The sequence below is a fragment of the Chiloscyllium punctatum genome, chromosome 49 (assembly GCF_047496795.1).
Source record: "Chiloscyllium punctatum isolate Juve2018m chromosome 49, sChiPun1.3, whole genome shotgun sequence".
Taxonomy (NCBI): Eukaryota; Metazoa; Chordata; class Chondrichthyes; order Orectolobiformes; family Hemiscylliidae; genus Chiloscyllium; species Chiloscyllium punctatum.
The window spans coordinates 8,367,998-8,386,499 of NC_092787.1; the positions used below are offsets into that span (position 1 = coordinate 8,367,998).

General features: G+C 41.0%; 1 protein-coding gene across 1 annotated transcript in view; it reads right to left on the bottom strand.

The window, feature by feature from the left end:
* The window catches only part of LOC140469594 (nuclear receptor subfamily 5 group A member 2-like), a 100,456-nt gene that overhangs the window by 13,989 nt on the left and 67,965 nt on the right, over positions 1–18,502 (bottom strand). The window contains exons 5-6 of the mRNA XM_072566266.1: positions 15,582–15,701; positions 11,952–12,099 (exon numbers count right to left, since the gene is read on the bottom strand). Coding sequence (XP_072422367.1) covers positions 11,952–12,099; positions 15,582–15,701 — 268 coding nt within the window. The remainder of the gene's footprint in view (positions 1–11,951; positions 12,100–15,581; positions 15,702–18,502) is intronic.

The window sequence follows — 18,502 nt, forward strand, 5'->3', positions numbered from 1 at the left end:
AGTGGATTCTTTCTTGATTATATGTTTTTGGAGATAAGTCTCTTGATTAAACTTAAAATATAAGCCATAGCTATTAATTTAACCTGGGACAGTGTTTGTAGAGGACCAGTTCTGTATCCAAATAGTTAGATCCCTGTATTCCATGTGATCTAACCTTGCTAACCAGTCTCCCATGAGGAACCATGTCAAATACCTTACTGAAGTCCATACAGATCACATCTATCGCTCCATCCTCATCAATCCTCTGAATTACTTCTTCAAAAAACTCAATCAAGTTTGTGAGACATGATTTCCCACGCACAAAGCCATTTTGACTATCCTGAATCAGTTCCAAATATACATAGACCCTCTTCCTCTAGGTTTTTTCAACAGCTTGCCCACCACCGAAATCAGACTCACCAGTTCACTGGCTTGTCCTTACCACTTTTCTTAAATATTGGTACCACGTCAGCCGATCTTCAGTCTTCTGGCATCTCACCTGTGACTATCGATGATACAAATATCTCAGTAAGAGGGCTAGCAATCACTTCCCTAGCTTCCCACAGAGTTCTACGACACACCTGGTCAGGTCCTGGGAATTTATCCACCTTTATGCATTTTAAGCCATTCAGCACCACCTCCTCTGTTAAATGGACATGTTTCAAGAAGTCACCATCTATTTCCCTACATTGTCTATCTTCCATGTCCTTTTCCACAGTAAACACTGATGCAAAATATTCATTTCGTATCCCCCGTATCTCCTGCAGCTCCACACAATGTCTGCCTTGCCGATCTTTGAGGGGTCCTATTCTCTCCCTCATTACCCTTTTGTCTTTAATGCATTTATAAAATCCCTTTAGTTTCTACTTAACCCTATTTGCCAAAGCTATCTCATGTCCTCTTTTTGCCCTCCTGATTTCCCTCTTAAGTACACTCCTATTACCTTTATACTCTTCTAAGGATTCACTTGATCTCTGCTGTCCATACCTTGACAAATGCTTCCTTTTTTTTCTTAACCAAAATCTCAATTTCTCTAGTTATCCAACTTTCCCTGCACCTACCAGCCTTTCCTTCCACCCTAACAAGAATATATTGTTTTTGGACTCTCGTTATCTCATTTCTGAAGGCTTCCCATGTTCCAGTCAGCCCTTTACCTGTGAACATCCACCCCCAATCAACTTTTGAAAGTTCTTGCCTAATACCATCAAAATTAACCTTCCTGCAATGTAGACCTTCAACATTTAGATCCAGTGTATCTTTTTCTATCACTATTTTAAAAACTAATAGAATTATGGTCACTGGCCCCAAAATATTCCCCCAGTAAGACCTCAGTCATCTGCCTTTCTTATTTCATAGAGCATAGAACATTGAAAAGTACAGCACAGAACAGGCTCTTTGGCCCACGATGTTGTGCCGAGGTTTAATCCTAATTTAAAAAAATAATAATGTAAACTACGCACCCCTCAAATCACTGCTCTCCATGTGCATGTCCAGCAGTCGCTTAAATGTCCCTAATGACTCTGCTTCTACCACCACAGCTGGCAACACATTCCATGCATTCACAATTCTCTGCGTAAAGAACCTTCCTTTGATGTCTCCTCTATACCTTTCCCCTAATATCTTAAAACTATGATCCCTCGTACCTGTCAATCCTGCCCTGGGGAAAAGTCTCTGGCTATTGACTCTATCTATTCCTCTCATTATTTTGTACACCTTGATCAGGTCTCCTCTCTTCCTCCTCTCCAGAGAGAAAAGTCTGAGCTTATTCAACCTTTCTTCATAAGGCAAGCCCTCCAGTCCAGGCAGCACCCTCTCCAAAGCCTTTGTATCTTTCCTATAGTAGAACTGGACACAATATTCCAAGTGTGGTCTCACAGGGACTTGTAGAGCTGTAGCAAAACCTCACGGCTCTTAAACTCAATCCCCCTGTTAATGAAAGCCAAAACATCATATGCTTTCTTAACAACCCTATCCACTTGGGTGGCAATTTTGAGGGATCTATATACTTGCCCATATCCCTCTGTTCCTCCACACTGCCAAGAACCCTGTCTTTAATCCTATATTCAGCATTTGAGTTCGACCTTCCAAAATGCATCACTTCGCATTTATCCAGGTTGAACACCATCTGCCATGTCCCTTCCCTATCCTTCCTACAGCATTTGTATCCTGGAACATTAAGCTGCCAGTCCTGTCCATCCCTGAGCCACAGCTCTGTAATTGTTATGATATGCCAGTCCCATGTTCCCAACCATGCCCTGAGTTCATCTGCCTTTCCTGTTAGGCTTTTTGCATTGAAGTAAATGCAGTTTAATTTATCAGTTCCAGCTCATTCTCTGCTTTGTTCCTGCCTGCCCTGACTGTTTGACTTGTTCCTTTTCCCAACTGCACCACTCTCAGACTGATCTCTTTCCTCACTTTTTCCCTGGTTCCACCCCCACCTTATTAGTTTAAAGCCTCCCAAGCAACTCTACCAAATTTCCCCACCAGTATATTTGTCCTTTCCAACTGAGGTGCAATCTGTCCTTTTCATACAGGTCACCTCTATCCCAGAAGAGATTCCAGTGATCCAAAAATGTGAATCCTTCTTCCATGCACCAGCTCCTCAGCCACACATTCATCGGCTCTATTCCTACCCTAACTAGGTCATGGCACTGGGAGTAATCCAAATATTACTACCCCTGAGAACCTACTTTTAAAAACTTCCTGCTTAACTTCCTATATTCTCTCCTCAGAACCTCGTCCTTTTCTCTTCCTATGTTTTAGTTCCTATGTGTACAATGACCTCCTGTGATCCCTCTTCCCTTTGAGAATATTCTGCACTCTCTTTGAGTGCCCTTGATCCTGGCACCATTGAGGCAAAACACCATTCTGATTTCTCACTGTTGGCTACAGACACATCTATCTCTGCCTCTGACTAGACAGTCCTCAATGACAATCAATCATTTGGCACCTGATGTACCCCTCATTACACTGGAGCCAATCTCAGTCCCAGAAACCTGGCTGTTAGTGCTACATTCCCTTGAGAGTCCATCACCCTCTACATTTTCCAAACCAGCATACTTGTTTGAGATGGGGATAGCCACAGGAGACTCCTACACTGCCTGCCTCCCTCACCTATTGTTCCTGGCGTTACTTCATCTACCTGACTGCCATCCATCACACCCCTAGCTCCTGTAAATTCCTCATTGTCTCTAACTGCTGCTCCAACTGATCTGATAGGATTCTCAACCAAATACACAACCGGCATACATACTCATCAGTAACAAGGAAACTCTCCCTATTCTCCCACATCAAACAGGAAGAGCACATCACTCTACTAAAGGCCATCTTTGCACCTTAACAACCTACAGACCCAAAAATTCACACAGTCTTGGCCTAATGCTCCCACATCTTATGGTGTTATGGATAAAAAATTGGTTGAGTGGCAGGAAACAGAGTTGAAATCATGGGTAAGTGCTCAAATTGGCAATGAAATCACTTGTGGTCTTCTGTAGGGACCTGTATTGGGACCTCATTTATTCACCATATTCGTCAATGACATGAAAAATGGCATTAGAAGTCAAATATCCAATTTTGCTTCGACACAAAATTGGGCAGCATTGCAGACTGTTGACAACAGCATAAAATTACAACAGGATAATGATAGATTAGGTACATGGTCAGAGCTGTGGCAGACAGAAGTAAGATGAAGTGAGGGGACACAGCCATACTTTGCAGCCCATGCTGTAGGAGCATTACCAGTAACATTCCCTCTAAGCTGCTGCTGGAAGCTATGTGCACATCAATCAGCATACCCATAAATGATATCTGCATTGCAAAGGTTTGGTGAGGATTGATTGAATATTCTGCAGCATTACAGAGGTAGTGTGAGGCTGTAAGGCACATAAGCAGCAGTCTCAGGATATACCACAACTCTGTGGACTCCCTGGCATGACTCTCATGTCTTTAATACAAGAACAATCTTAATTCACACATCCAAGAGTGTGAGGTAATGGAATTTCTCACTGTATTACTGCTACTTTTGCACCAACGTTCGTATAGGGTACAGTTTGTACACATATTATCTTTTACTGAGGTGAAAATATCAGAGCCTGTTGAGAGGAAAACAAAACATTTTATTGTTTTTATATTTAATGTATCTGTACAAATCAATGCTTGAGGAATGTGACATTTGGCAAAGCAGACAGCTGACAGCTATTGTCTGAATGAAACAATACCAAGAAAGGAAAAACATCTCAACCCAGCTCAAACCCAGCTGATGGCAATAAGATTCTCTCTGACCTCTCACTGGATCATTGTCTCCAGCTCTTTAACAATCCTCCTGGCCCACTTTAAGAATCCACACCCTCATCTGCCTTCTCTGTTTCTTGTCACTCCTTCCCCTCCTCAGCCCTTGTAGTGACCGAGATTGGGGAGTATGCAGAGACATCCTGTTGGGGTTATACTCCAGGGCACAAGCTGACTGGTTCAGGTGTTGGAATCTCATCTTCAGAAGGCCTGTTCTTCAATGGCCCTGCTCAAAGTATGCCAGTGGTTTGAGGATATCTGAGCAGTTCTATCAGCTGAGTGCAGAGGGATATTTCATATTGTCCAGGAACCATCTTTATACTGAGGGACTCTAAAGGAAACTGGCATCTGTGTGTGTTTCAGAATGTATGAGTTGTGGCATTTCCCTGGATGTCTAATGCAGAGCTGCATTATCTGGCTGTTTCAATCACAAATGAATTGAACATTAAAGGGAATGGTATCTCTTTCGGGGTTTCCCAAAGAGTGCTGGCTTATGATAGGGTACTCTGACGACAGTGTGGATGCAGCAAGTTACACCCTGCACAGTCAGGAAGCCAGCACTGACTGAGAACTGTAAGTTGTCATTGTTCACCTCCACACATCAGCAGGGGGATTGAGATGAACTGGGGGCTCTTGTGAAGACAGCAGCAGTATCATCCTGGATACAGTGATTCGGGGAGGGCTGTGAAATGCCACAGAGCTCCCCGTCACTCCGCGGAATGATCAGCTGGCAAAGAAATGAAGGACAGCTGGTACCTTTTTGGAAAGAACCAACAACAAATCCTTGCTCAGAAGCTGGTAACGGTGTGACACAATGGCTCAGGACATGCTTAGTTATCTTCTGCACTATGTATCTCTCATTTGCAGATAGCTGGGCCTTATGTAGATCTTATTCCACACAAGAACTGCAGTTGCTCTCCCTGGAGGCTGTGCAGCAGCAGCTGTTGTTGTTTGTCAACCTCAAACCAATGAGACAATCCAACATTGGGGGTATTGGAGAGAGAGAGAGAGAGAGAGAGAGAGAGTTGGGAGAGAGAGAGACAGAGAGTGAGTATGTGAGAGACAGAGACAGAGAGAGAGCAATAGTGCGGGAGAGAGAGGGAGACGGAGAGATAGAGAGTGGGAGTGAGTGAGAGCGCGGCGGGGGGAAGAGAGAGAGAGAGACAGACAGAGAGTGAGAGAAAGAGGGTGAGGAATGTGGGTGAGAGAGAGAGACAGACAGAAAGTGAGAGAGAGAGACAGAGAGAAAGACAGACAGAGAGAGAGAGAGACCCTCAATAGGTTGTAAAACTCTTTATCAAAGGTATGTTTTTCATATGAAACATCTTCACAGTAAGAAGAAAGACGACTACCAGGGAGATCTTCACCTGGAAGAAGACAAACACTGATGATGACAGCTGCTGTATGGTTTTGAAATTAAGTTGTTGTAATTTTAATGAGTGTTTTATTGGAACAACATAATATTATAGAGTTGGAGGCAGGTAATAAGCAGTTAAGAGAAAGGGGACTTGGAGTTGTGAATAATTGTTGTTTAATGTTCACTTTTAGAATTAAAGAATAAATTGATTTTACTTTCTTTAATTGGTGGAAGTTGGGAGTTCTCTGTCACTCATATTTTAACAGATTACGAGGCAAGGTCAGCTTTTCTGGGTGTTTGGTTTAATTAACAGAAGGGTTCAGCGTTGTGTTATAACAATAGAGTTTCAAAGACTTCACTGTGGGCACAATTTCACCTCACTTCCGGAAATTTGTTGAGAAGACATATACTTCATTCAATTTGCAAGACAATAGAAACCACTGTCTGCAGGGAAGAGGGTGTTCAAGAAGCAGATCGCACTGGCCTTCATTTTGCATCTTCAACTTGCCATCAGCCGGCATTTGGGAGTAATTTATTCACTCGTCTTATTAACTATGCAGTGGACTATATCAGAGGGACAACTCAGAAGCAAAGAAAATAATGTTGTGATAAAAATGAAGCAGGATAGCTATAATCAGACAAATTTCATAGCAATCTCAAATAGTTTTAATGACATGATTTGTGCAGGATAGCTATAATCAGATAAATTTCATAGCAACCTTAAATAGTTTTGATGACATGATTTGTGCACTTGGGAAAAAGATTCTTTTCTCTCCTTAGATCACTGTTTCAATACTGGGAAGTGGGAAGGAATGCAGTATATCTGCGATATGCACCATTTTGCAAGCAGGAATTCAACTCCTCCAGAGTGTTCTAACCTGATGCTGGTGTCATAGTCACTCGTTACCATTGCCATAGACACTCATCATTTTTTCTAATTAATACGTAAAATGGGAATTGAATGTTTCGGTCCTGGATTTGATGACATTATGCAATTATTGTTAAAAGGATGGATGAAATGCAACTTACATGTGTAGAGCACAGTTACTCCTCTCTGGCATTTTAGGAAAAAAAACATGGTTGCAGTGATTCATAGAAACAGCAGAAGTACATGCAGAACATAATTACCAAATAGAATTCTGACTTATTTGTGGAGCTTGTGATAATTGTAGACTGGGTTGTGATAGGACAAAATAATGTGTGACAGTTACTAATGTATCAGTTCCCTTTTCTCTACATGATATCCAGTTTTAAAAAGACTGGTTTGAGAGTCATCTTCTGGCAATAACGGCAGAAGCTTGGGAGAAAGTTATTTGGCTATCTTAAAACAAGCTAATGGTTAAGTGTATGCAGAATCCAAATATCCTTCTCAATAATACAGAATCCTCCAAAGAGCTGGGAAAGAATTTCTTTGGTTACCTATCCCTTTTCTTTCCCTGTCCCTGGACACCATCTCATACTACATTCACTACCCACCCCATTCCCCCTCCCTATCATCAGCGTAAATGCTATCTTTCTCAGCATTTTTTTAGTTCGGACAAAGGATCACTAGACCATAAATGTTAACAATGTTTATCTCTTGATAGCTGCTGCCAGATTTGCTGAATTGCTCCAGCACTGTCTGTTTTGTTTCAGACATGCACCCTATTTGGATGGGAGAGAAAAATGAAGACTACACCTTGTCACTAAAGAAGTTATACATGAAAGAAGGGAATGTGAGTAAACTCCCATTTTTGCAAGTGAACAAAACAGGTATTAGCAGATCAGCCATCTGTTCTACCCCTCACCCACCCAACTTTCTTTCCACTGAAATCATGCATTGATCAATTACAGTCAATATTACTGATCTTACAAGTTTAAGTCAGGAAACTGTAGGGGCGGCGCAGTGGTTAGCACTGCTACCTCACAGCACCAGAGACCCGGGTTCAATTCCCACCTCAGGCAACTGTCTCTGTGTGGAGTTTGCACATTCTCTCTGTGTCTGCGTGGGTTTCCTCCAGGTGCTCCGGTTTCCTCCCACAGTCCAAAGATGTGCAGGTTAGGTGAATTGGCCACGCTAAATTGCCCGTAGTGTTAGGTAAAGGGGTAAATGTAGGAGAATGGGTGGGTTGCGCTTCGGCGGATCGGTGTGGACTTGTTGGGCCGAAGGGCCTGTTTCCACACTGTGAGTAATCTAATCTAATCTAAAAAAACTTTGCAATGAAATGCAACAGAAAGCAAAGCCAGCCAAAATGCAAATGAACAGCTGAGTTTCAATCCCCCATCTTCTGTCCCAATCTATCCTAAATTGTTTAGCATGGGCACTGAAGACCAGAGATATAGGGTAAGGGCCAAAGGGAGCCAGTAGGTATTCACTTAGCCAGAATGGTTAAGAGAACTCACATGACACATTGAAGTGGGGCAAGGCCTCTGCTCCCCATCTGGACTCCCCCAGTCAGCTCAATGCATATAAATTCAGCTCATTTCTCTTCATAAGTCTAAACATCTAGGTTGGAAACGTAATGGAATTCTGTAAGATTTGTTCCCATGAATTATTGTCTAGTTTACAGTTAAGTTACAACCAGATCAATTGCCGTTCTTAGTAAGCTTGTCATTAAAACTCAGTCTAACAGTTTTCTGATTTGGACCACCTGAACTTTCGTTCTCTGCCATTCTCGCAGTAAACCTGTTCATTTAACACTTAACTAAAGTCACCGTAGTCCCAGAGGGCCATAGAGCTGCCTCCTCATTTAAAGAGAGATGACTGGTGGTGGTTTGACATGAGGGTTACCATGCCTCGGGCAAGGGGCGGGATTGAGTAGGCAGGGCCTTCATCGTGACCTCAGCTAATACAGGAATTGAACCCATGCTATTGGTATCACTTTGAATTGTGAATTAGCCATCCAGCCAACTGAGCTAACTAATAGAACATAGTAAAGAAAAGCACAGAGCAGACCCTTCGGCCCAAGATGTTGTGCCGAGGATTAATCTAATCCTAATCTAAAATAAAATAACCTAACCTACACACCCCTCAACTCACTGCTCTCCATGTGCATGTCCAGCAGTCGCTTAAATGTCCCCAATGACTCTGCTTCCACCACCACAGCTGGCAACGCATTCCATACATTCACAACTCTCTGGTAAAGAACCTACCTCCGACGTCTCTTCTATATGTTCCTCCTAATATTTTAAAACTATGACCCCTCGTACCAGTCAATCCTGCCCTGAGGAAATGTCTCGAGCTATTGACTCTGCCCATGCCTCTCATTATCTTGTATACTTCGATCAGGTCACCTCTCTTCCTCCTTCTCTCCAGAGAGAAAAGTCCGAGCTTATTCAACCTCGCTTCATAAGACTAGCCCTCCAGTCCAGGCAGCATCCTGGTAAACCTTCATTGCACCCTCTCCAAAGCCTCTGTATCTTTCCTATAGTAGGGCGACCAGAACTGGACACAATATTCCAAGTGTGGTCTCACCAGGGACTTGTAGAGCTGCAGCAAAACCTCGCAGCTCTTAAGCTCGATCCCCCTGTTAATGAAAGCCAAAACACCATATGCTTTCTTAACAACCCTATCCACTTGAGTGGCAACTTTGAGGAATCTATGCACTTGAACAACAAGATGCCTCTGTTCCTCCACACTGCCAAGAATCCTGTCTTTAATCCTACATTCAGCATTTTAGTTCAACCTCCCAAAATGCATCACTTCGCATTTATCCAGGTTGAACTCCATCCGCCATTTCTCAGCCCAGCTCTGCATCCTGTCTATGTCACGCTACAGCCTGCAACAGCCCCCGATACTATCAACCACCATCATATTGAGGATCAGCCACCGTCATACTGAATGATGGAGCTCAAAAGGGCCAAATGGTCTACTCCCTGCTCCTAGTTTTGATGAATCAGGGGTGCTTCCAACATCTTCACTTCCTTGATCCTACTGGGTGGATGCGTGTATTGTGCTCTACTCATAAGATTTCATCTTTGAGAATTATAGTATGGTCATGGGGGGGTGGATAAAGAGTGGAGCTGGAAAAAGCACAGCAGGTCAAGCAACATCAGAGGAGGAGAGGAGGTGACATTTCAGGTCAGACCCTTTGGTCAGCACTGCATGGTGGGACAGACTGAGGGGTGGAATCTATATTAATTATTGATGCAATTGTAGACACTTCAGTTCACAGGCCTTTGAATCTGCTGCTTCTCTGGCTTTAACTTTATTTTACAGTTCCTAAAAATTTCCTCTATGCTGTAGATGTATTGGGCTGCAAATTTTTTTAACCCAGCCTTATAGTTGACCAGCAGGAGAGGCACTTGTATAAGGCATAAGAAAAAGGCAGCTTGGTAAACTAAGATACAGCATTGAGACGAACAACTTGAACTGCCATATTCTGGGACTTTCATCATTACTTTCTTTATTTCAATAATGACCTGTATCTCTTCTCCCAAGCCAATAAGATTCAAGAGTCTGTAGTTCACTCAAAATCAGTACACTGGTTCTTCAAAATCAAGGCTTCTATTCCATGCATATATAGACAGTCATTTCTAACAGAGTGAGAAGCTGCTCTTCATGTTTGTTAACAGTGTGGCAGAAATATTCAGATGTCACACAGATGCAACACAATTTCCAATCTCAGCAAAGTCACAAGGATTTGTATGCCTCTTCAGTTAAAAAATAGATTAATTTTGATGACAAATTAGTGCCCAAATATTTATAAATCTAAAATAGGCAAGTTAGCCTTTACAAACTTTAAAAGGACAAAGTCTGGGAATGCAATTCAATGTCTGCACCATTCCACAACATTAGTAGTTAAAGGATTAATGCTTGTCTAATTACAGTTACTAAAAGGAAAGCGAAATTTTTGTCGAACGCATCTATGGATACCACCAATTCCGAATAGGAAGGTTCTGTGACACTTTATACTATTTCTACTTGCCTGTTCCTAGCTGAAAAAATGTAAGATTTCACTTTGTACCTTTAATTAGATCATATTTTATTTAATGTTGTTGTGCTTTGACACCCTCAGGATTGCCAAAATCTAGCTCAAAATCAAGTGCAATGTTCTAAGTATCAGTTCAATTTGTTTTGTCTAAGAAGAATAGGTATGTGCACAAAGACAAAGCTGGTTTTACCAGAGATTTTCCGACGGTTAAAAAGCTAACGTCTGCAACCCAAAGACAAGACAGATTTGGAAAAGTCATCCAGCTGACGCACATTAGAGCAGACATAACCATCCCGATTGTACTAAGCCGAAACATGGCTGTTTGTTTCGGTTCCACTATCACTGTCTACTTCAATGATAGTAGATGCTTTGAAAGAGAAAACTTGCAAAAATTACAGCAATCAACCCATCTTGCAAAGGGCTGAAGTCATAAGTATCGGGTTTCAATATTAAAAATATTTAAAACATTTTATAACAAAATCTAAAAGATAATTTTCACAATTGTTGTGTTTTATAACTTTTAGAAAGACAATTTGTTGAAATAATTGACGTTTTCTCAGGAGCTTCTTTAAGCATGAAATTACCCCAAAGGTCAGACTTGGGGCACATAAACACATTAACACTTCAAATGGTCTCAAAACAAACCTGTAATTAAAATATTTTTGTTGAGTTAATGGAGCAGAGGTGCCTACAATTGATATCAACTAATTAGTGATATTCCATCACTGACGATATTTTGGTCTTTTTAAATAATTCACTCATGGGGTGTGGGTGTCCCTGGCAAAGCCAGCAATTATTTCCCATCCCAAATTGCCCTTGAACTTGGTAACTTTCTAGGCCATTTTCAAGGCAAGTTAAGAGTCAATTATATTACTGTGGATTTAGAGTCACACATAGGCCAGGTAAAGACAACAATTTTTCCCTCCCTAAAAGATGTTAACGAACTAGATGAGATTTTACAACAATCAGTGAAACTTTCATGGTCAGTCATTACTAAGAATAGCTTTCACTTCTATATTTTTAATCAATTTAACTTCCACGAGCTGCAATATTGGGATTTGAATTCATTTTCCTAAAGCATTTGCCTGGATAATTGAATTACTGGGCCAGTGACATTACTACGAGGAGTTCAGGGAGTGTATGGGCGAAATCGTAACTTATTTCACCCAGCAGGTAGCTGCCAATATCCAACAGAGCACCAGTTTTCCAACTGTTCAAATTTAGCCCTGGGTTAATTTCAATGAAGAGGAAAAGCATGCCAGTGCAAAAAGGATGGTCAACTCAAACTGAATGTTTTCTCTTTCAACAAGTTTGGCTTCATGTGAATATGATTTCTTATAAATGACCAGATAACATGCAAGCATATTGTTGTTCCATTTCACAGTTTAACAATAAGATCAAACTATGTTGCTTACCAGGACTAAATAAGAGGAGAAACTTAAAGCAGACAATATCCCTTCTGTCGACCTGTAAAGACTGCAGTTTAGCTGCCAGTTCCTGAGCTCTCAATACCAAGTTAATGAGAGTTGCTCCAGCTTGGTTGGCAATTGTGGACAACTCAACCTGAATAATAAAAGAGAAGTTATGGTTTATTGTACTCATTAGTGAATAGAATTGCACAGGTGAAAGTGAGGACTGCAGATGCTGGAGATTACAATCAAGATTGCGGTGCTGGAAAAGCACAGCAGGTCAGGCAGCATCCGAGGAGCAGGAGAATCGACGTTTCAGGCAAAGGCTCTTCATCAGGAAAAGGAATTGCAGGAATATAGGAATATAGAATTGCACAGTTAAAAACCTGAACATTTTCATACATTAGATCAAGTGCCACACTCCTTTATAAAAGCTATATCCAGAGAGTGCTGCCTGAAATCCTACTTTTCTAGAGGAAGGATAATGTTATGGTGAATTTTATCAAAAATCAGATGGGTGTTGATTTTTTTGCAAATTTCATTCAGGGTTTCTCTCTGTGAGCCCTTGGATGTTTTTCTCCTGCTATATTTCTAAACTTGTTTCATTACCTTTGCACTATGCTTTATGGTGCACCATTCATCACATTCTCACACTCAACGGCCAGTGTATGGACCTCCCAGGTTCCACTGAGGTGGCTTCCATTTTGAAAATGAGGGTTGGGGCATGCGGGTTGAAGGCCAGCAGCAGGATAACCCGCTTGGACCTCCCACCCCAGACCCCTTTTCTAACTGTGATCACACCAATGCCTGCACACCTCTCCCAGGCCCTTGGTCACAGCACTCTGTGTCCTCTGCTCATCTCTTCAACAAAACTCCACTTCCTCTCTTTCACCATCTACTCCCAACACTGCCGCTTCCCGATGACATTCACCATCTCCATCTTGACTTTTGCAGGGACACCTATATCTGAACTCAGGAGAAATAAATCTCTGTTTTTTGAATTCTAGAGAGATATTAATAATTAATAGGTTAAGAGAGATGTACCGAGAAACTTCTGCCAAGTCGAAGGAGTTTCCAGCAACTGTGATGTCATCAGACAGGGTAAGCAGCCAATCACATTGAAGAATTCTCCCAGAAACTCAACTCAACCAACTGACTGAATTTTTCCCATTCAATTTTCCAGAAGGTATCAAATTCAGATCCTGCCTCCAAGTCTTCCATCCAATTAAAGACAGCAGCAGGTTAAAGCTGTGGGAGGGAAAATCACCAGACACAGGGATTCAGGCAGTCTACACAGTGGGTGCAGTGAAAGTGGTGCTGATGAGGATGAAGTACCTACCCATATTTCTTCACCCTGAGCACTGACTGACAGCATTCTCAATGAGATAGTAATTAAATTATCTGCCTCTGTTTACAAATGGCCTTTAGCTTGCTATTATCATTATTTAAGCTTCAACTTGTATGTCATTTTCTTTCTTCACTTCTGCTGTACACCATCTATTGGGATTTGGCTAGTTACAAAATGCTGATATTGCATGGGTTCCACACTTCACAGGTAAAATTCCAACTCTTAATTGCCTCCTGGACAGCCTCAATTGTCTTCCAGGTTGCTGGCATTGCATTCAGCGAGTTCTTGGGAAAAGAGGTCAGATGGGAAAATATTCTGGTGAGTTCGCCTCTCGATTTGTGAGAACATTTCCTGCACTCCCCATGCCCTAGACATTACATCTGCAGAGAGCTGAACAACACACCACTTGTGCATGTTATGTTACTGCATGAAGTCAAAATTATTGCTAAGTATTAACTAAGAGTTTTATATTTCTCCTATCAATAATTTTGCCAAAAAATGGTTGTGCATATAAAGCAAGGGACATTTATCTTGAGTTGCATTTTGTGTTTTGTCAAACACCAAAAGAAAAGCAATGTTGTTGGGGTAGAGACAGCATTTGTTGGTCATATGCGGACCTGCTCAAGACTAGCATTGCCAAACATCTGGACATCTGGATTGTTTATAGGTCTCCATTTTATTTTGAGAATTTCAAACTTTAAAGGTTTTGAAGTTTTAAACAATTTAAAACTTTTACAAATAATAAGCAACAACATTCTCACAGGTTTAGCAATGCAATTCTAACCTTTCTAGCCTTTGTTAATTTTGAGCTTTAAATAGAATGCTGAATATTTTCAATTAAAATTAACAGCAACTTATATTGTCTACCTCGTGGCGACTGTTTCCCCAAATCAAATGCAATAAACATAATTGTCAAACCCAACCTTTGTGTGGGAAAGAATGGACTTAAAGTTATTGCAGTGTGTTGAGGTTTGCTGGGAAGCTATCACAAATGCTTCCGACTATGAATTGTGGCCACATTTTGTCTATCTGTAGATCAGTGTTTTTCTCTGATACAGAAACAAATTCAGTCCAACACATCTGAAATTTACAAAGAATTCTTTGACTATTTTGCTTGTGCTAAAATAGTTTTATTTTGTCGCGATAATAGCACTTTCACGAGTCAACATGTCTGAAATGCAATGATTTGTATTCATATTAAAACAGCAAGATAAACTATAATAAACATACACGTTAAAAAAACAAACAAAATTATAGAAGTGTAGTGATACTTCATTTAAAATTAATCTAAAAAGTAAAGATGGTCTGTTTGTAAAAGAATTATGAGACTATGGTTTGTTTGGGTTCTGAATAGTCAAAACTTTATAAAGTACATGCAAATCTTTGACCACTGGCCAAATCTGATCCAGTTTTCATGGGTTTTCAGCAGTCACATAGTCACTGATTCTCAATCCACAAGAAGAATCCAAACCTATATTTTTCCCATCCTAAGCTGGGGATAGTGGAACAATGTAAAGAACCTGCTTCCAATCCTTTCCTCAATTGTACTGAGCTCAAGAACCAAGCTATACTGCTCCATCCTCAAAGTGTCAAGCTCACCAAACAAGAATACATCAAATGGTCTTCAATTGGTTATTATTAAATGATTATGTATTTTAACTATATTCCTGATTATTTAATAAAATGAAGACATTCATTGACTGAATGGCTGAATTTACCAAAAACAGAATTCTAACCAAATTCCAATCATTAAGAGTGGACTTGTACAGCCCCAGCAAGTCAATTTGAGAAAAAAGGAAGGCCATTGGACTGCAATTGCCTGTGTGGACCCTTTGTTGATGCCCTTGGCCAAAAACATGCACAAACAAAGCTTTGTGTAGATGCGGAAGAAGGGTAGAAAATATCTTGGATTTGGTTTTGTAATTAAAACCAACAACTGACTTCGTATTGCTAAAATTACAATATTGGCTATACTCCAGAAATGCTTCACTGGTCATAAAGGGCATTGTGTTGGCGGGTAGGAGGGCTAGGGCGAGTATTGGGTGTGAGCAGGCTCATGGGCTGAATGGACAACCCCTATTCCTATTTCTTATGATCTTATGGTCTTGAGGTCATGAAAGGAGATATGTAAACAACAGTTGTTCCTTACTATAAAGCACCAAAGGTTTAGTGGATGTAATCTTTTACTAACATTGAAATTTACTGTGTTTAATCCCTCAAATGTTGTATTTTTGTTGAATAATGAGTCAGAGATCATTCTGCCATGGAATCATTGGAAAGTTCATTACCTCTTGGCCTGTCACCAGAAGAAGACTGTTTTCCTTCCCATGGTGTACCTGTCTGCAGATATGGTCCAGTACCAACAACTCACTCCAGCAGTTCTGCAGTAGTTTCATTTGATCATCCACCTACAATTCAAAACATTGCATTGCATTGTTAGGTTAGAAGTTCAGCAGATACACAATCTTTCAATATGTTGTCAGCTCTCAGGGCAGAATTATGTTTGTATAAGACTAAGTGTTGAAACAGACAGCAGGTGATATTTCAGGGTCTGTCAGCTTGTTTTGCACAATTATATTCTTCTAAGCTCATTACATATGCAGCAATGGATAAAATGCCAAGTGTTTTGTCTTGGCACCATTGGGGCTTCATTCTCTGGGTACCGCTTGTAAAAGACTACCATTTCACTCCCTGGAAACCAGGAAGTTTCACTCAATCTTTTGCTACCATCCCACACATGCCTGGAAATGTCAGAAACCAACAGAAAATGGCACTGCATTTTAACGAGAGAGGTTCTCCTGAAGATTGCTCATGTGAGAAGGGAGGGTTTTTTTCCCCCTTTCAATAGAAGGTCATCCTGCCTTTGAAAAGTAGCAAGTAGGAATGTCTGTGATTGTCAATATCCATGAGTGCTCATGAGAATGTAGCTGCAGTGCTACGGCAGGATGATTTGCAGTGCTCTCCAGGGTGTGTACCAATGCCTACATAATGCTTCATGTCTTTATTCGTGTGAGTTAACACTGTAAGAATGCCACTGCACAAGACTGAGCACCAAGTACCTCAATCTGATGCCTCATCTGCAATCAATGTCTTCACTGCATTGCATTGCATCAACGCAGCAACATCCGACAGGGTCATACTTAAAACAACAGTAAGCAGCTCTCACACATCATCTCATTGATCTTTCATCTCAATTAAAACAATGTGCACATCTGATAGCTTTATAACAAAGAGACAAGGACACAACCATAAGAGATGGCTTTGGGATGATCACATCGTGGGAAGCTCAGGCACACATCATACAGTAATATATTGATCTGCACCAACTATATTCTTTGACAACATTGGACCATTCAGAACTCTTAACTTGTAATTTCCTTCATGAAAAACCACATACATTTTACTGGTAATATACATGAACAAACACAGCTCAAGAGCATGAAATCTCCACTTGTAGCTTTCCTTTGCTGTACATACAATGTGAGATTTGTTATACTCCATTCTGATCATTCAAAATTGTTTATTGCAGAAGAAAAATCGACTTCCTCAAACTGAGCAATGTAAATGAGACAAAAAGGTGGGAAAAGCTCCAAAACAAACAGAATTAGCAGATAATTCAAATTGAGTGAATTAAGATAATTTAGGTGTAAAATTGTGTTTAGTAGACCAACTGTTTTAACATTAGAATGCTATTTGAAGACTAAAATGTTATCTGAAGTGCATATACACACACTTTTGATGAGAGTTCAGGGCAGCACAGTGGCTCAGTGGTTAGCACTGCTGCCTCACAGCACCATTGACCCAGGTTCAATTCCAGCTTCAGACAACTGTCTGTGTGGAGTTTGCTCCCTATGTCTGTGTGGGTTTCCTCTCACAATCCAACGATGTGCAGAATAGGTGAAGTGGCAGTGCTAAATTGCCCATAGTGTGCAGGTTAAATGCACTGGACAGGGGTAAATGTAGAGTAATAGGAGTTGGGGAATGGGTCTGGGTGATTTACTCTTCAGAGGGTTAGTGTGGATTTGTTGGGCAAATGGCCTGTTTCCACACCGTAGGGATTCTAGAGAGCACCTATTTATGTAGAGAGAGAGTTGTGTCAGATGCGATATTGGCAAAAGCACAGATGCAAGCATACATTAAATGTCCAACACAAGCATGTGGGCACAGTGGGTCATGCTGGCAGATTAGAGTCAAAAGACTTTTCATTTGTCATGTGTCAGTGCAGGCTTGGTGGGCTGAAGGGCCTGTTCATGTGCTGCACTGTTCTTGGTTCTTAGTCATGGCATTGATCAGCATATAATGCTGATTGATGTAACACTGTTGTTCTGAAGTTCAGCGCTCCAACCGAAACCTAGCTTAACCTCAGACAGGTGAACATTTATGAACCTGCAGGGAAGACAATATCTCACTGGCACTTTTTAGAGAGATCATCAGCTATTGATTTTTCAGTTGGTGGATGACTTTTTATGACTGTTGTATGATTTTATGAGTGGTTGGTGTTTTTCATTAATGTTTCAAGTTGCAAAGGTCCATAAAGAGTGGTGCAACAAGTGGTGAAGAAGTTTTCTGTATAAACTAATTTCTGTCAGGAAGGGTGTGCTGGGAGACTATGGCTTGGACTAGAGCATGACTGCAAGAATAAGTAGAGCCACACTGAGCAGGACAAGTTGCTAGATGGGGGAGGAGGATGATTGAGAGGGAAGAAGGTGGCCATCTACTCTTTTTATCATAAACATAAATGAAGAAGCATTTTGAGTGTTAACACATTTTACATTCACCGTGCGTCAACTCTTTACCTTCTGTCTCTCATGCTCACCACATCACTGTGTTGGCCTCAATATAAGCATAAAAGCCACTATAAAATAGCCAAATTTCTAAAGTAAGTTATGCTATATTCCATACAAACGCTAACTAAATCAGCCTTGTGCATTCATTTCTTCCTTGTACCTTCATTTGTCAATATCTTCCTCTGGTGTCTTCCCCCAGTCTCTGCTGATGAAAGGCTAACAAATTTCAGTAGAGTTCACTCCTGATAACTTTTGAGGACAACCTCCAGCAGCTGTGTGCTGAGAAGTCTGATGTCCAGCTACAATATCATGGCATGGGTAAGATTAGTCAGGACAGGCTGGCTGACAGGCAACAGCAAGAACAATGGGAGTGTAGGAATGGCATCCCAAGAGAGATTGATATTACAGGGAACCACTCCCCA